Source organism: Canis lupus, chromosome 22, assembly GCF_011100685.1.
Source record: "Canis lupus familiaris isolate Mischka breed German Shepherd chromosome 22, alternate assembly UU_Cfam_GSD_1.0, whole genome shotgun sequence".
Classification (NCBI taxonomy): domain Eukaryota; kingdom Metazoa; phylum Chordata; class Mammalia; order Carnivora; family Canidae; genus Canis; species Canis lupus.
In genome coordinates, this window is record NC_049243.1 from 8946860 (window position 1) to 8966852 (window position 19993).

At 36.4% G+C, this 19993-nt stretch overlaps 1 protein-coding gene across 2 annotated transcripts in view; it reads left to right on the plus strand.

The window, feature by feature from the left end:
* VWA8 (von Willebrand factor A domain containing 8) overlaps positions 1-19993 on the plus strand; it is a 353871-nt gene that overhangs the window by 166803 nt on the left and 167075 nt on the right. For both annotated transcript variants that reach the window (XR_005376290.1, XM_038569648.1), the window contains exon 21: positions 12495-12571. Coding sequence is in view for 1 of the 2 variants with exons in the window: in XM_038569648.1 (XP_038425576.1) it covers positions 12495-12571 (77 nt within the window). In the remaining variant the exon portion in view is untranslated. The remainder of the gene's footprint in view (positions 1-12494; positions 12572-19993) is intronic.

Below are 19993 nucleotides of genomic sequence, written 5' to 3' on the forward strand. Positions count from 1 at the left end.
TTTGATACACAGAATGCTGATTGTGAATGTTTTGGGTGATAGAATCAACCCATAGGTGCATAATTTTTATTATTGTTTACAAACTCCCTAAGAATAAACTAAGTATTTATGTAAGAATGCTTGAGTTTTGAGAGGCAGTTGCATTTTATCAGATATTTGAAGGAAGAGCTATTCCAGCAATATAGTGTTCTAATATGCTCAGGTATCTCCTTACATAAGAGTTATTTTTCTAATATGCAGCATTTTATTTTAGAAAGTAAAAATTTAACCATCTCTATATCATGTTAGATCAAATTGCAAAGCAAATCATCAAATTTTAATTTTACTAATGAACATAAAAATTCACAATCACTTCTAAATGAATATAATCCAGTAATTTGCCAGATTTGTCTCCTTCCTTCTTTCCTTCCTTCCTTCCTGCTTGCTTTCCTTCCTTCCTTCCTTCCTTCCTTCCTTCCTTCCTTCCTTCCTTCCTTCCTTCCTTTCTTCGAGCCATCCCTTTGTATCATTTTACCAATAATAGTGGTGTGGTGAAGTTTTCATACTTAAGCTCTCCTTGTATTTCACAGTTCATATTTTTTGCCCTTATCAAAATTCTATTGTTATGTCTTCCTTATCTAATAAAAAGTTAGCTCTGGCTGATTTTTACATGAGATGTCTTTTCTATCCCTTACTTTTCATGTGCTTCATGTTTTTACAGTACTGGTTCTTTAGGTATTCTTTTCAGTTCCATCATTAGAAAGTACCTCTTGGGCAACTGGGTGGCTCAGTGGATGAGCATCTGCTTTGGCTCATGTTGTGATCCTAGGGTCCTGGGATCGAGTCCTGCATCAGGCTCCCCACAGGGAGCCTGCTTCTGCCTCTGCCTATGTGTCTGTCTCTTATGAATGAATAAATTAAAATCTAAAAAAAAAAAAGTACCTCTTAATTTTATTTTCCTGCTAAAAGTTATAAGTGGCTCCTCCTTGCCTATGAGATAAAATATCTTTCGTACACAGACACTCAAAACAGACCATGACCTGGATCCAAACTCCTTTTTATAATTTTAGTTCTTCCAAATTTGAGTTTCTTACCCTCCCTGAGTGAGCCAGCCCCTTTTGTTCCCTCAGTCATTTTTCATATTGTTTGCTTCACACCGTGCTTCCCTTCATCTTTGCCAAGGAAAATCCTGCCAGTTTTCAAAAGCTCAGATGTTTCTTCTTCAGTGAAGCCTTTCTTAGTCTTCCTCAAATAGAAATAATCTTGGGTTTTTTTTCTGAAATTTTATAGTATTTTTTCACTCTTTTAAAGTTGTGGTATGTATTTGATTTCATATATAGTTGAATTATAGGTTTCTTTTGAGTAAGGGTTAAAAATGGTAATATACATTTTATAATTTCCAATTTCCTATTTTTTTAAAAAATCATCTCTTTTAGTTCTACAACAACCTTTTGATGCAAAATCTTTATGTTTCACATCTTACAAATAAGTCTTCTAAAACTCAAAAAGGTTAAAATATTGCTGAAGATCCCATAGCTAGTTAATGGCAGAGTTAGGGCTCAGACTGCCCAAGCTCAAACTTCTTTTTCATCATAGCACACTATTGTTTACACTAGTTAACAATAATAGTAACAGCAACAACAGTAATACTATGTAATTGCTAACTATTGTTGAGTGCTTATAGTAGACCAGGGACAATGCTTCACATCCAGAGTACAGGGCATTTTATAACTTTCTACAAAAAGTAGAGTATGTAATGAACCCCTTTGTAGCAGTTACTTAGCTTCACAGTTAACAGCATATTGTCCAATTTATTTTATCTATTCCCCCAACGCCTTTTTTATGTTGTCTTTTCATACATTATTCTTTAATGTAATAAATTTTTCTCACAGATATCTCAGCATTTATTTCTAATATACCCATAATTCCATTATTGCACCTAGCAAGTTGATAATAATCCCTGGATATACAGATACCCTATTTTCAGTTTTCCTCAGTTATCTCCAAAAGTGTCATTTTACAGTTGGTTTATTCCAAATCAACATTTAAACAAAGGCTGCTAGTTGTATTTAGCCGATGTACCTCCCAGGTCTCTTTGAAAAAAGAAAGATATATCCTCCTGTTCTCTTTATCCTGAGAGGTGCTAACAAATTTTCATGAATAAAAACATTTTATTCAGAATTATACCAATATTAATGAACTTCTGAGGAAATATTGTCTAGAGTATATTTTGTGAAACCAGTTATCTCCCTGGTTGATGTCATAGTACATCAAACCATATCCATTTTTTTTCGAGACTAGAAACAATTGCCTTCTTTTCTGATCTTCATAGCCTTTGACTTTAAGATAATTATACACTGGGAACATTAGTAAAGTGTATTTAGTGCCAACTAAGCAGAACTCTATGCACATTGTTACTATATGATTTTGTATAATTCTTTGTATCTCTTCCATTTATTAATCATAGGCTTACTGTGATCATGGACTTAGTTTTTCTCCTGGTAAAGTCATGTTTGTTGAATTATTTAATATTGAGAGACTGTGAGTATTTTATTACCAAAATTAAAGGATGTGTGAATTCTGCTAATTAATAATTTGAACTGAGCCCTGGCAGGTTGCTACCATGTGACATCAGAAATATACCACGTTGCCATGCCAGCATAATTGGCTAGTGTCTGGGAAGGGACTGAACACTTTGTCCAGAAACCTCCTGCCTGTAGTACCCAGCTGGTAGTGGCAGAGAATTTGATAACTAAGTATGCTGTGCTTCTAGTAGCTCCAGCAACCTGAGAGTCCCAAGGCTATGAAATACTTGGGGGACATTCATCTTTATTTGATATTAAATTATCTTGTGTCCCTCCTCCAACCCCTTAGTGAAGTTGCTTGAATTACAATGTGGAAATTCTTTACCACTCTGCCACCTTCTCTTTAACATTTACTCTGTTGATCCAGTGTTTCCTAGTGATTATTTTTCTTGTTCTCATTCTAAATCCTTATTTTGTTCTTGCGCATACACAAATTCTATCTCCCCCACGATGTTTGTCATGGCTGCTTTAGTCATACCTAATGACCAAACTAGCAAAGATTATACCTTTGCCATTTATAGCAATACAGTATCTCACAGAGAAATTACAGGGAAGTTGATTTTATCATTCCAGTTATGAATAAATAAATAAATAAATAAATAAAAATCTAAAAAAAGTTTTAAAAAAGAAAAAGAGGTTATGACTCTGACAGAAAGCCTTCTAAGTCAGGGTGTTTTCGAGCCATGCAAACTCGTAGTGCAGTTAAAATGTGTGTCTTCTCATCTGACTTCTGGGTACTGTTCCTTAGCTCCGTGACAGGGTGGACATTTGTGCAATTGTTTTGGATGGTTTACTATTCAGTTTTAATCGTTTTTTTCTCACTGCCTAAGTAATGTATGTTCACTGAGAGAATTTGGAAAATAAGAAATTCCCAGAGATTGATAGAGCAGTAATCTCACATTTTATCATGGGATTACAGAATATTAGCATAAAACAGCATTTAGAGATCAGCTTGTCTAGGCTCTCTGTAGTCAAATGAGCAAATCTAGGCTCAAGATGGTGGTAGAGGCCTCCATCTGGAGACACAGGAAGCAGAGTGCGTAATCCAAGTCTCGTAACTGCTAGTATATTAATTGTGTTTTCAGGTGGAAGCAAAGAATTAGAAAGTTTAACATTCGATGGAAATTTTAAGGTTAAACAAAAAAAGGTAGCCATAACTTATTTCTCCTGATTTTACTCTAATATTAGTCTATTTTTTTTTCTGTAGTCGGTAGTTGTTAATGACATTCATATAGCAGTTTTTTAAAAGAAATAATCTGTAAATATTATACAAGCTGATCTAACTGTGTGAATGTTATTAAAGAATTAGGGGGGACTGCAGTGAATGCCCCAAAGATCAGGCAAACGTGAGGAAAGCGAGCACTGGTGGTGGTTAGCACTTGCCTTGGAGTCCATTTTAAAAATTACTGCAGAAGGGAAGATCCAACCTGATTTTCTCACTGTTCTCCCTTCTGAGCCTTGGATTCTATATAGGGCGTTCCTGGCGCATGATTTAGGCCATGATAACCTTGGAGTGACATCAGGATGTAAACTCCCATGTAAATCAGTGCAGGGAGGTGACCTCCCGACATTCTCTTTTGCAGTATAATGAAACAGAGCACAGCCCAGTCTGTTCACCCAGAATGGATTTGCCCTCAAATCCCACTGGGTGCCGGGTTCTTAACTACTTAGAATTTAAGTTTGCTTCTCCCCAAAATAGGTACATGACCTCCTCCTCACATGGGCTGGCATGAAGATTCAAGCGATTAAGCACTGAAGGGGTGTGCATGCATGCGGCAGAGCTTCCTCCTCTTTGTCCGCACAAAGGGAGCAGAAGCTTCCTGGAACAGCTTTCTACCTCCTTTAGCAAGAGCATGTCGCATGACCTCCCTTTCCTTTCTTTCTTTCTTTTCTTAGATGTTAGTGGCGATGCCCCGCAGGTTATGTGTGAGGCGCTGGTGAGAGGCATGCTAGCAGGGGCTGATCCCGGCCACCAGTCCTCTTGTCGAGGCACCTGACACGTTACTAGAGGTCAGTGTGCTGAGTGCTGTAAGACAACACTTTAGGAACCCCGAGGAGGAAAGCCTGGTGCTCAGAACAGAAGGAGGGAATAGAATGGGAGAGTCAGGCAGAGCTTCCAGAAAGTGAGACATCTCATAAGAACACTAAGGAGTGAGTAGGAGGTGGCTGGATGCCGGAAGGATGGGCTCTTCTCGTCAGAACGAAACACATAAGTGAGGGTGTGGAAGCACAAAGGTTCTGGACTCTGTTGGTTGGTGAAGAACATGTCTGAGTGAGGAACACCTTAGTGGTCAGTCGGTTAATCATCTGCCTTCCACTCAGGCCATGATCGCAGGGTCCTGAGATCAAGTTTTCCATGTGGGTCTCCCTGCTTAGGGGGAGTCTGCTTCTCCCTCACATTCTATGCCCTCCCCCCCGCCTTGTTTTCTCTCATTTCTCTCTCTCTCTCATGCGCTCTCAAATGCTTGCTGTCTCTCTCTCTCTCTTTCTCTCTCTCTCTCTCTCTCAAATAAATTAATTAATAAGACCATGTTTGAGTAAAACTTAGAGGGCTGACATAGCAGCTTGCAAGTTGACCTGCTATGGCAGGGATCCTTCAACATTTAAGTCCCAGGACACTTACTCTTAGCCCAAATCCCATCCCTAAACTCATCTTCTCTTGCCTGCTCTCCATTCCTCCTTGGATCTTTTCTCCTGCTCTTCTTCTTTCTCGCCCTCCCCCTTAATACAATACAGATGGCATTTCCCAAATTCTGTATGTTCTTCTCATCCAGCATGCCAAGCCTACAGCATTTTTTCTTTAAAGGATGTTACTGCTAATCTCTCTGAGGAAACAGGATAACTAAAATAATAAACCTGAGGAATTTTTAAGAATCTCAGAATCTTTCAAAGTCCTTAAAGTCATGGTCCCTGATCTTTTCTCTCCCAGAAACTAGAAGCATGTTTCCGTCCTATCCTCGGTTTGATTCCCATCTGTGGGACATGATATATTCCCTGCTTCTCTTATTCCTGTGGTTAAAGGGCCATCTGACTCCTACCTCTGTGAAGGTCCTTGTCTCCGGTATATTGTCAGAAAGAACAGAATGAGAACAGTAATGTAAAGAAAGCACCATTCTCATGAGACAATTTGTATTTTTTTGGATTTCTCACTCCACAGCATCCTTTTCCCTTTTTAAACTTTCACTCACTAAGTATTATCCTCAATAAGAGTTAATAATGATGTAAAAATGATTTCACACTAATTTCTATTAAAGAATACACATTTTACATACAGAATAATGACAACATTAAAAATTCACAAGAACAAAATGAATATGGTAGCAGATTTGTTTTAGCAGTTGCACTTTGGGTAATGTTTTGTGTTTTACATTTCCCAGTGAGGAAAATTAATATGTGTAACTTTTATGGTAGAAAACTAAGATACTATTTATGTATTTATTCAATTAAATTAACCCTGAGGATTTTCTGTTCTAGGCAAGAACTATGATTGGAAAGGGCACATCACTGTAATTGTTCCTTTTTGCTCAGGATATTTACAGAAATTCCTTCTGAGGTTATGCTTTTAGCATTTCCTCGAAGGAACTATCTGAGCTGTTAAAATGAAGTCAGAAGTGACCTGATGAGATCTTGTTTTAGAAAAATAACAAAACAAATGATGGGTTGGCCTGTTGTGAGTCCAGAGGAAGGACACCAAATAGGATCTTTTCTAGGAGTCCAAGCAAGATGATGGGCTGCCCTTGAGAAGTGACAGTGCATTGGAGAGGAAGGAGCAGATATGGGAAGCAGGCACTTCAAAGTAAACAAATCCAAAATTAAACTGCCTTTTTTAAAACTAAACTTCCCTCCCCCACCCAGTAAATGCACTTCTCCTCCCCTGTTTCATTTGTCAGTAAATGGCACCGCCTTCCACCCTGTTGCCCAAAATAGAAACTTTGACTTCCCTATCTCCTCATCCCCACATCCAGTCCATCACCAAAGCCTATTAGTTCTTTTCCCTAAATATCTCCTAAATCCCTCCATTTCTTCTCCTCAGTTTAAGCCACCATCATCTCCTATTTGTTTAAAGAGTTTCCAAACTGCTCTCCTGTGCTTTCTTTTTTGCTCTCTGCCAAATCATTATACCAGCATGATTTTCCAAAAATCAAAATCTGATCCTATGACCCCTCTACTTCAGTGGCTTCTCAGTGCTTTTTGGAAACAGTCCAAACTCTTTAAAGTGCCTTCCAAGGCTTTGCCAGGGCTAGACCCTGCCTGCCATTCTTGTGCTGTTTATTACCACCACCTACCTCGTACCTGCCCTAGCCTTTGACTTCTCTCAGACTTGTCCGGTGTTCCAGTTCATGATTACCCTCAAGTCTTTACACACACTGTTCTCTCTACCTGAAGCATTCCTCTTTTTTCTGCTTCCCCTTTACCTCCTTGATACCCCTAGTAAACATCACTGTGTGTGGTGGGTCTTCCTGAGCCCTTTGCTAAAATCTTGAGGCATCTTGGATGTCCCATAGCAAAGCATGTATTACAGGCCAATCGATTATGTTTGCTTAATTGTCTATGTTTCCTACTAGACTGTAAGCTGTGAGTGTGGCCATGGGCTGTGGCTGTTTTATTTACCATCATATCTTGCTCAGCAAGTACAGTTCCTATAACATTATGTGTTAAAACAGTTGATGGATTAGACAAGAGAGGGGGAGAAGATAGGAAGGAAAGAAAGGAGGGACAAGAAAGAATCAAAATGTTTCACAGGTAGAGACTACGCAAGTTCTAGTGCCTTTTTGAATGATACCATGGGGAAAAATAGAGTAGTTAAAAACATTCCAAGATTCATTCATTGAGCAGCTGGGTACATGGTAATACTCTTATACTTGGATTAAAAAGAAAAAGGAGTAGGTTTGGGTGACAGCATAATGAGTCCAGTATGAACATCTGGTGCAGAAGTTCATTTGACAGTTAAGAATAGGGGGTCTCAGCTGGAGCTTAGGAAAGAAGTGTGAGCCATGTGTGACGATTCCAGTTATGGGAATGAGTGTGATCGCCCAGAGAGAGTATATGGAGCAAGAAGACAGCTGAGGTTGAAGTTCTAAAGACCCTAACATAAAGAATACAGCAAAAGAACTCCCTAGTGGCAGCTGGAGACTTCACGTCACATCCTACATTTATGGGACTGTAAGCCCCTAAAACAGTGTGTTGCTCAGGAACAGTCTGAAAAGACATGGTTGATTCAGTAACTTTGGAAATGGCGGGGGGGGGGGGGGGGGGGGGGGGGGAAGGGAGCAGGAACTCCTGATAGTAGCTTTTCATGATTTGTTTCTTTCAGGCAGTCCTCACATTTCTGACATTACAATGCATTTGTGATACATGCTTTTCTCTAGATTCATTGAAATTAACAGAGGTAATGTATTAACAAACACATCTTACTCATCTAAATGTATCTATTTAAAATTCTGTTTGTTGTAGCATGCCATTTAAAGCTTACAGAGCTTTGTAGTATATGTGCAAGTGTGAAAATATTTTCCTTCTCTTTGTTTCTATGTTAGGCTTATACTGTTTTCAGGAGAAATCCAGTTAGATATCAAAAAGATTCCTAGGGCAGCCCTGGTGACTCAGCGGTTTAGCGCCACCTTCAGCCCAGGGCCTGATCCTGGAGACCCAGGATCGAGTCCCATGTCGGGCTCCCTGCATGGAGCCTGCTTCTCCCTCTGCCTTTGTCTCTGCCCCCCACCCCTCTCTCTCAGGAATAAATAAAATACTTAAAAAAAAAAAAAGATTCCTAGAGGATGAAATGATCCATTATCCTTACTTTAGTGTGTTTGTCAGTTTGACAGTCAGCTCCGATAACTGAATCTTTCGTAGGTGAAATGTATAAATTGGATCATTTGCAAAAAGTTGCCCAGTTTTTACAAGTCTATAACTCATCACAGTTTCTTGTATTCATTATCTTTTTTTTAACATGTTCACAGTTTATATCTTACTGGGATTTATACCCTTTTCTGGTATTTTCCAAATTCTCTGTATTTCATTCATTCATTGGACAGATATTTATTGCATGCATGCATTTTTGTGTCAGACTCTGTGCAAGGCTCTGGGGACATAGCAGTAAATAGGCCTGGGCCCTGGCCACATGGCACTTTCAGTTCACAGAACAGTGGAAAGAGACTTCAAGTGAGTTGTCACACATACAAATCTCTCTATGCTTAAGAAGGAAAATACAGGTGAGTATAGGAGATGAAGAAGAGCCTGACTTACATAGGGAGGTAGTAAAGGCCTTTGTGAGGAAGGGAATTAAGGTAACGAGTGAAAATGGCTACGATGATGAGCGAGAGAAAAGCTCCCTAAAGGAGAAGGATGTGCTTGTGCAAAAGCCCCTGAGGTAGGAAGAGTTTGGAATCTTTTAAGGACTGAAGGAAGTTGGATGTGACTAGAACGGTGTTTAGGAGGAAAAGAGTGGTACAGGAGGGCTGGAGAGAAGGGTAGAGCCGCTGGGACCAGACAGCCCACAGGAAGGATTTCCAAATTAATTTTAAATGCAGTGAGAAGCTATTGAATGGGGTTGAGCAGAATGACACAATCTAATTTATCTGTCAAGAATTTACTCTGGCTGCAATGTGGGAAATACATTTTAAGTACCATGAATGAATGTAGGGAGCTCCGTCGTGAGACTTTTGCAGGTATGTATTCTTGGCGTACAAAGTATGGTCCTCCGGCCAGCAGTGTTGGTGCCACTTGGCAGCATCTTAGAAATGCATAGTCTCAGATCCCACCCCAGACCTACTGAATCAGTCTGCATTTTAACAAGATCTCAAAGGTGATTCATTCCCTCATCAAAGCTTGAGAAGCACTGTTTTAGACAAAATATGACATTCCTTTGGTTTAAAATGATTCTGGAGAAATTTGGCAGACATAAGATATATTTTGGAGGTAGAAACGAGAGGAATTAGTTATGAATTGAGAGGTAGAGTGAGAAGTAGTGAGAGTGGCTGGGCTTTCTGCCATAAACAGTTGTGGAGATGGAAACATCATTAATTCATTTGACCAGTAGTTCTGTGTCTACCTTGTGCCAGCACTGTTCTACACCCTAGCAATACAGTGGTGAACAAAATAAGCTTCTCAAGGATCTAACATTTCCAGGCTGGAAAAAGGATAAGAAGTAAATAAATTGATAGAATGTTAAATGATAATAAGTACTTTGAAGAAAGAGTTAGCTCTTGATTCTCCTCTAGAAAAAAAGTCTTCCTCCCCTAGCCTTTCCCATCTTTTTGCTCAAGGAATTATCCAGAAGTAATCTTTCATCTTTCTTTTTCCTTTATCCTCCCATATCTAATCCGTCAGCCTGTTTTATCAACTTTACTTGCCAACAACTTGAATATATCCTTCTCCATTTATACCTCCCTAGCCTAAACCATCACTGTCTCTCACCTGGACTCTTGCAGTAGCATTCTAACTGGTTTCCTAGTTTCCATTCTTACTCCCTCCCTTATCATTCACTCTCTGTACCTAACTAAAGTGATTTTTTTATTATCTGTATTAGTTCATGGCACTTCTCTGCTAAAAAGTCTTCCAGTGGCTCCCATCTCATGGAATAAAATCCCATTTCTTCACCTGGCTTGTAAAACCTAGTTGATTAGGCCCTACTTATTTTTTTTTTCTAGATTTATTTGTTTACTTTATTGGATTTTTTTTAAAGATTCACTTATTTACTTTGAGAGAGCGTGCACAGAGGAGCAGGGGGAGGGGCAGAAGGAGAGGGAAAAGTAGACTCCCTGCTGAGCAGGGAGCCTGAGGTGAGACTCAATCCCATCAACCTGAGATCACAACCTCCAGCTGAAGGCAGATGCTCCCCCTACTGAGTCACCCAGACAACCCTTATTTGTTTATTTTAGAGAGAGACAGAGATAGAGCAGGAGCAGAAGAAGAGAAAATCTCCAGCAGACTTCCCGCTGCTTGCAGAGCCTGACACAGGCTCAATCTCAGGACCCTGAGATCGTGACCTGAGCTGAAATCAAGAGTAGGACATTTAACCAACTAAGCCACTCAGGTGCCCCGCAGCCCTGCTTACTTTTATTTCTTTATCTCATACATTCTTTTCTCACCCACAGCACTTGAACACACTGGCTGTTCCTCAAATATCCTGAGTTTATTTCCACTCTAGGAGATCGGCTGTAGCAACTCTTTTCCTGGAATGCCCTTTTTGTAATCGTCATAACACTGGCTCCTTATCATTTAGATTTTAGCTTAAAGTTACTTAAGGAAAGGTCTTCATTTCTAAATCAATATTGATTACCACCCACTCACTATTGCCTTACCCAATCTTAATTCTGTATAGAGAATATCACTTTTTGATAACTTTATTTACTTATTTAATGGTCAATTATACCTTGATGCCTTTCTACCTACTTTTCTCATCTACCTTCCAGTCTGCCTCCAGACTCTTGAAGTGGAAGTTCCTCCATAAGAGCAGAAGAAACCTTACCTGTGTTTTGTTCACTGCCATCTCTCCTGACATATGCTAGCACCCAATAAATGTTTGTTACTATGTTGAATGAATAAACAATCTTCTGGATACAAGTCTCTCCTTTTGTCAGTCAGCATATTTTGCATATTATTGCCATATTGACCTTCTTTAAACATTGATTTCATTGTGTTTCTCTCTGATTCAAGGATGTACAATGGATTTTAATTGCTTGCTACTGACTGTGTGTGCTTCATACCTCTGTTTTGTTTATTAAGTAGTTGGTAATCATTCCAGTCCCCTTGGTCTCTCTTGCATCTATCATCTTATGACATATTTAGTGGATCAAAGAGAAGAGAAAGATTTTAAGGCTATTAGAACCTATATTTATAGGGGGCTCCTGGCTGGCTCAGTCAGCAGCAGAATCAGACAGGCCTGGATTTGAATCCCAGTTCCCCTGTGACTAGCTGTGTGACCATGAGCGTGTTGCTTAGCTTTTCTGAACCTTGGTGTCTTGATTTGTGAGTCTGTAGTAATCATAATACCTACCTCATAGAATTGTTATGATGATTAAAAGAAATAACACATGCAAATACTTAGCATAGAGTGTGGCAGGGTATAAGAAATCAACAAGTGTTATTTATTGCTAGAACATATGATACATGGTAGTTAGCTTTTTAACCACTTCTATTCTTCCCACACAACCCACTTATTAAAAGAGTCACATCCCATTAATAGAGTATTCCACTTCTAGGTGAAAACTTTAAAAAGGGGAACTAGCATGGGAGTGGTTTCCATTTGTAACAGTCTGTCTTCTGCAAAAGGACAGCAACTCTCAGCACCAATAAATGTTAAGGAAATGAGGACATTCCTGGCAAAAGCAGATATAGTTGAGACTTACTAATAAACCCTGGTTATAATTTAGGTTTCCACTGTTTTGAGGGACTGGAAAGTGGGATAAAAGGAGAAGAAATGAGTGTTTAATTAAAACAGAAGTGCAGTATTATATTAATCTGCCTGTAACTAAAAACCATACTTCCAAGGAACTGATAAGAAAAGTCATTTTTTTATACTTACTTTATTGCCTTTGATGCCATTCTTCAAATCTGCAATGGTTAATGTTGTGTTGCAATGTCTATACTTAAGTATAAAATTACAAAACTGAAAAAACAAACTGTAGAAGCTAAAAATAATTATGAAGTCCCTTTAAAATAAGACGAGTGTGTTTAGTGTATTTGATGTAAATGAAGCTAGTGTATTTAGAAGTAAATTTGTTAACAATCTCTTTATGTCATAGAAGCTGTGCATATTTGTTTGCTATATGTAAACATATATGTGTGGATGTATGTATGTGTATGTTTTCATTAATAGTGAGCTGAAACAGTACGCACTTTGAGAAAATAAGGTTTTGGCAAAATATTCTTCTACTTTGTTTTACTTCCACAAAAATTTCTTTTTATTTAATGTTCTCTATGTAATTACAGGGTGTAGGAAAAAACAAGATTGTTGACAGATTCCTTCACCTGCTCAACAGGCCCCGAGAATACATCCAGCTGCACAGGTAAGAGTATAAAACCCACAGGCTCTTGAGACTTAATTTAATCATTTATTTTCTCCCAGTGCAATTTAAAAATACTTTCTTAAAAGCCCGTTTTATAAACCAGTTTCATTTCTTTTCCTCCTGTCCTTATCCCTCTTCTCCTTAAAAGGCAATAAAACATTGCAAAATTTATTTTTTTAGTGACTAATGCTTTATAAACATGAATTAATAGATATTTTGTGGACAGAGAGTGTTGAACATTACATTCTAGGAGCAGATTTCATCAACATAAAGGTTCTTAAATTAGAATAAAAATATGTAGAAGCTAAGCCCATTCACTAACAGGAAGCTAAAATAGCTCACAAGGAGAAACAATAAACTATATGATCTCAGGTATGAGGTAAAGGACCAAAAATGTAGAATAAGTTATTAGTCTCCTTGTCTTCCTTATAAACACTCTGGATTATTTAGTTTTTTTGAGATCAGAATGCTGGTTCAGGGACAGCTTTTAGCCAGATAGATATTCTAGACATCAACTGTTTCTAGCTTTATCAATCAACTTGTTCTAAATCTTCCTAAGATAAAAATAAGTAGTAGATCTACTACCAAAATAGAGAGAGAGACAAAGACAGAGAGATGGAGAGGGGAGAAAGAGAAAGAAAAAGAATATACCAAGTAACCAGCAACTTAAAACTAGATTAAATTGTTATTTTGATCCCAGGAGATAAAAAATATTGTGTAGTGGAAATAACATTGGATTGATTCACAGGAATTAATTTCTCATTTGGGTCCTTTCATTATGTAATGATATGTTCTTGAGAGAAAAATATAGGGGAAAAAAAGGCAGAATTAATAAATCATAGAGGAAGAGAAGAGAACCAATATAAAGCTGAGGGATTGTCAGAAACTCCGTCTTAGGATTTACACCGCTGGCTGTTATAGAGTAAGTGGCACCAGATTAGTCCTACCATAGTAAATTACAAAACTGTACAAGACTCACAAACACTAGGAAATATACAACTACCAGAGATCTGTGAGCTGAACAACTACCAGAGCTCCCATGTGGTTAGGAGCCTTCAGTCCTGGTATTCAGAAGATACTCTGTAAAGTCTGTGCATTAGAAATAGAACCAGTCTATCCCTAGAATAAAAGCTACTCTATGTCCATTCCTTAATAAGTTTAAAAATTAGCCTTGAGAAAACACAAGGATGCTTGCTATTTAGTAGTATTTGAGAAGTCTTTATTTCTCATACAGAATGACATTAAAAATTAAGGGGATGGACGTTAGAGGGGAAATGTCTTTAAGAGGTCAGTCTGATTCAAAAGTCCCTTAACTGGTTAGCCAAACAAACTTAACATGAAATGAAGGAAGACTGCAAAATCTATTAACAACACATAGCATTCAAAATGACAAGCATTCAATAGAAAATTACTAGACATACAAAGAAGCAGGAAAATTGGTCAACAGAGCTATGACAGATGGTGGAATTAGTAGCCAGAGTCTAAAAACAGTTGCCATAAATATATTCAGGCATTTAAAGGGGGGAAAATGAGCATAATGAGGGAGTAATTAGGAATCCTCAATATAGGAATGGCAACCCTAAAAAGGTCTCACATATGAGCAATTGGAGACTCAAAGGAAAAAGAAGGGAGCAGAACAATATTTGAAGATATAATGGATAAATTTCCAAATTTGATGGAAAGCATAAAATCACCAATCCAGGAAACTCAGTGAATCTCACGCAGGATAAACAGGAGACCAAAACAAAATACATCATGCTCAAATTGTTGAAAATTGAAAGCCAAAATCTTTAAAACTTACAGAGGAAAAAAAGACATATTACATACAGGAGAAAATGATAAAAATAACTGCTGATTTGTCATATAAATTAAGCCCACAATTCAGCAAAATGATTGTTTTGAAAGTGCCAAGAGAATGAAAAAAGTGAGTGTAGACTAGTGTATTTGGCAAAAAAAAAAAAAAAAAAAAAAAGTCTTTGAAAATAAAGACATTTTCAGATAAACAAAAGCTGAAAATATTTTTTCACTAACAGACCCTGCATAATATAAACAAATTACAGTTCAAGATTTTCCATGAACATGGATACAAAAAAAAAAAAAAAATCTTTAAAGATTATCAACAAATCAAATTCAAGAATATATAAAAAGGATAATACATCATAACCAAGTCGGTTTTATCCCAGGAATATAAGGACTGATTTAACATTAAAACAAAACAAAACAAAACTGAAACCAAATAATGTAATTCATTTAATTTACAGCATAAGGGAAAAAACCATATTATCATCTCAATCATTGCAAAAAAAAAAAAAAAGCATTTGATAACATTTAATACCCGTTCATAATAAAGCATTGCAGCAAATTAAAAATAATAGGAAACTTCCTCAACTTGATCAAAGGCATTTATGAAAAACCTGCAGGTAACTTCTATTTAATGGTGAAAAGTTAAATGCTTTCTTTCTATGACTGGGGAAAAGGCAAGAATATTCACTATTCAGCATTATGCTGGAGACTCTAGCCAGTGCAATAAGACAAGAAAAAAAAACAAAACAAAAAACTAAACTACGAGTTTAAATGAAAGAAGTATTTTTTCTTTAAAGATTTTACTTATTTATTCATTAGAGACACAGAGAGAGGCAGAGACATAGGCAGAGGGAGAAGCAGGCTCCATGCAGGGAGCCTGATGTGGGACTTGATCCTGGGACTCCAGGATCATGCCCTGAGCCAAAGGCAAAGGCTCAACTGCTGAGCCACCCAGGCCTCCAGTAAAATTTTATTTAAAGATGACATGTTTGTATATATAGGAAATCCTAGGAAGTTTATGAAAAAAAAAATCAAAATAAGTGAATTGAGAAAGGTCACAGGATACAAGGTCAATATATAGCATCAGTTGTGTATTTTTAATAGCAATGGACAATTGGAAAATAATTTTCAAATATTATTTACAATAGCATAAAATATGAAATACTTAAATAAATTTAGCAAAATATATACAAATATTTATATATTTGCTAGTTTTAATAAGGCATAGCAAGTTCGTTTTTTATTTTTTATTTTTATTTTTTTTGGCATAGCAAGTTCTTAACTTGTATAGGTTACCTATATAGTTTCAGAAAATTTCTAACCTATTTACTCAGCTTCTCATAGTTCTTCTTTGTATGAATGATCCCTTACGTAAACCTAGGAATTTCAACTCACTTGTTTTTTAGGAATTTACTATGTCAAGATTACAGGACTAAGTGTTTTAGGAGATAAAGAAATCAACATAATTTCTGTTTTTAAGGAACTCTAATACTATTCTTATTTATGATTTCAATATTTTATGTTCCTGTGAACCTGAAAAATGACTTTTCCCCCTCACCTTTAAGCTTTAAAACCAGTTTTTCTTCCTTCCTGGACAAAGTTTGAGGAAAATAATGAAAGAATCATGAAGTTTAACTAGTTTGTTAGTTCTCACCTGAATAACTTTTATAACATCACAGTTCTAAAGTTTTTGAGCCACAAGACACATGGAAAGACCATATTTTACATTTTAAGTATGATACACAGTGAGCTTTGCAGTTGTTCATTCTTAGGAGAATTTGTGCTCCTTTATTGTGGTCGCATTGTGTTTAGTTTCTACTGCCCTTAAAAATATGTAATTACTTGAAAGTTTTAATTGGTATATATTTTGATGCATTCAAGCATATATTGTCAACTTAAAGCAAAAACAAATTAATTTAAATTTAAGTTATAAGATAGCCAAACAGAAAGCCAACTTCTCTTGAAGATGACGTCAGAGATTGAAATTAGCTCAAAAATTTATGCCCTGGAAAAAAAGAAGTCACTTTATGTAAGAGTCCCTTTGTATGATAGGGCAGTTTTTCCATTTGTATATATTGGACACCAAAATATTTTTAAAGAAAGATGTATTAGGTTGAATTATGTCAACCAATTCTGATTGTAAATTATGAAGTAATATTACTTAGCACAATCAGCAAAAAAGGAAGCAAAGAAATAAAACAGGTACTTAGTAATTATTCCTGGGTATATGTCACCATCATACTGATTATAAACAGATCTTTTGCTTATAATTCATTATTTTTAATAGTCATAGAAGTTTTTTTTTTTAGTCATAGAAGTTTTGATGAGTCTTATTTTTCTAGAAATTATTCCTTGTCTTCTAATTATTGGCATAAAGTTGTTTATAATATCATATGATATTTTACAGTCTTTAGGATCAGTAATGATATCTTCATTTTTATTCCTGATATTGGTTATTTGCCTTCTCTCTCTTTTATTCATGATCAGTTTTGGCTGAAAGTTATCAATATTATTGGTCTGTTTAAGCAACCAACTTTTGGCTGTTGTGTATTTCTTTTCTATGCAATAATTTCTGGTTTTATCTTTGTTATATGCTTCTTTTAATTTTCTTTGGGTTTAGTATGCTTTTCTTTTTTAAATTTTCTTCTATGGATGCTTAAATAATAGATTTTCAACCTTTAATTTATGTATGTGTTTGAGACTGTTTATCATTGTGTTTCCCTTTGTGTCTCCATTCTTTCATCTCTGATTAAAAAAGGTAGACAAAGACATTCCTAGTATCTTTTAGCTCTATATTCCAATATCTTTAAATAGGCAAGAAGATGGTATTCAAGGTGCTTTAGAAAGTTTAGAAGATTAGAGAGAGATACCACATCTTGCTTTCTGCCTACAATGTCTTTTATACCAACCTTTTGTCTTAAGGTAACAAATGATCCATATATAGTAAAGAATACTGTGCTGCTTATTTATATTCCGTGGTAATTCTGACATTGCCCACATAAGTGTATAAATGTGTTATCTATGAAAAACTTTCTAAATTCAAGATGTAATAAAATTTCGAAGCCTAACATTTGTATTATTTTTGTTTATAGCACCCATTGCTACATAATTGATGATGTATTACAAATTTCTACTCATTATAACAGGGACCCAGGACCTTTTGGCAATATTTGATACTTACTATGAAGTTGGAAGTAAAAACTCTCTGTTTCTACTTAAAATATATAATATTAAAGGATTTTCACTAAACGGTATTCTCACTAATTTCAATGTGAGGAGTTTTTCATTATATACAGCTTTAGGGCTATATTTGCCGTAAAGTTTAAGGTCATAAAATTGCTTCAAGAAAAACGTGTTTTAAAAGACCTAAAAATAGTAGTCCAATAAAATGTTCTGGACTTCTCTGATCTATGGGTGTCCTACTTAGCATCTTTACTTTGTTTATTTTAGATTCCTTTTAATGGATTTGTGATGTTACCATCTAAATAATCAGTCATATTCAGTATAAATTACAGATGTCATTCCAACAAAACCAGTTTGGGCCACTCAAAACAAAATCTTGATAAGTAAAACCATAACCAAACATACATGAATAAAACATACAGCCAGTGTATTTTTTAAGTATTACCATCTTATGTTTTAATGTTCAGATCTCATACGTGAAACATAATTTAATTCATGTCTTCAGTTAAAATCAAGATGTCCTGTGTATGATTTATATAATTTAAAAGATTAATATATATAATTACTTTTATGGCATATATTACAAACAGAAGAGACTACATAGTTCATATTTGTGAAGTACATCTATTTATTTGTTTTTCCACACTGTTATGTTACTTTGACGTTAAAGAGGGTATTTGATATGTCAACTTCTATAGCTATATTTCATCTGTGGACAAAAGGACACTTCTATATGGAAGAATTATTATCTTAGAGCTTTGAAATATTTATTTTACCAGTTAATGTTTTCATTTGCTACCCTTCATATATGAAGATGACAGCACAGATCCAATCAGTAGTATGACCTGTATGCTCTTGATTGGTTACTTTCTAATAGTGGTGCCCATTGTGAATATAGAGTTCCCAGGTTCCTTGTTTAGTCCAAACTTTCTCTTTAGTGGGATTTTCCACACGTATGCTCAACTTATTCCAGACTATGCCATTCCATGTCCTACTCACCAATTTTGGACTTGTATCTATACCTGTCTTTATTCCTCCATCTGAAATGTACTCTGTTTCCCTCTTAATCCTTCAAGATTTGGTCCATTTTTACCTCTACATGGAAGCTTTTCTGATTTGTGATTCTGAGTATAACTTTTCCCTCTTCTGAAACTCCATAGGACTAAATGTGAACCATTTTGAAAGAAAGAAAATGGGTTTTAGAGAACAAGCCATGTCCTTGCCATTAACTTTTTGGTGGCCTTGAACTTCTCAAGTCCTCATTTCCTTACTTACCAAATTGAAATAAAAATACTTGGCATGATGGTTGTGAAAATTAAATGAGAATGTGTGGAAAAAATCAATCAGTGTCTGCCATATTTTAGGCACTTAGATATGTAGGCAAACTAATTAGTTTCTTCCCACATACCCCACTTTCTTATCTCACTCTGATTTGCATTATATTCAATTTCTACATCTCATTTGCATCCTCTCCACTTTCCCCAGTCATACCTCTCCATCTAAGTAGGAACTTTTTGAGGGCCAGAGTCTAGCTTATTCATTATTTGTTAATTCTTTTATCTAATTTGTATGTATTAGATTCCTACTGTTTGTCAGTGGCTTTTAAGGCACTGATGATGTGTAGATGATGATCCCAATCATCACCTAGAGGACCTTGCTTGCTTGTCTGGGGGTGAGACGACAACTTTACAATATGATGTTGTATGTAAGCTATGAAAGAAGCATGTGCAGGCTCTGTAGGAAGGCTGCCCAACTTTGAGTATGTGCATGTGATGTGGTGAAGGTATCTGGAAAAGGTGGCACTCAAACGGTGTCAAGGGATAAGCAGAAGTTTTCTAAGTATAGAACAGAGAACAGGACATTAGGGTTATTGGCAACATACTATCTAAAACCCAGGAAGCCAGAGGCAGCTTGGTATAACATAGGATGTTTGTGCATAGATGCAAGGGTTGTTGCCAAGAGGGAGATATGGGCACCGCATAATTCAACGTACAAGACTTTTCCTCATGCTGACGAAAACTGAACGTGACAGTATAATGTGGAAATTCACAAAGTCCCAGAGGGAAAATGGTTGTATTGACAGAAAATAGAAAAACTAAAAGCTTTTCTAAGTCTCATAGAAAAAATGATTACTGAGCCATCAAAACATCCTTAGCACTGATAGCGTCAGAGAACTAGAGACACGTCACATGTCAGCTGCTGCGCAAAACCCCTGAGATAGTCCTGTCTCATCTTACCCATTAGGAATTTGAAAAGCTATTTTAGAAACAATTTTATCAGCCGTTGGACAGCAGTTTTCCCACTAATGATGCCTTCTGCTGCCTCTTTTGCACTAAAGGAATTATTCCAGTCCCTCTAACCTTTCCACATAAATCTTCAAGTTTGCAATAATTTTTTACTCTTTTCTGGATGATCTTCAAATCCATTTAAATTTCC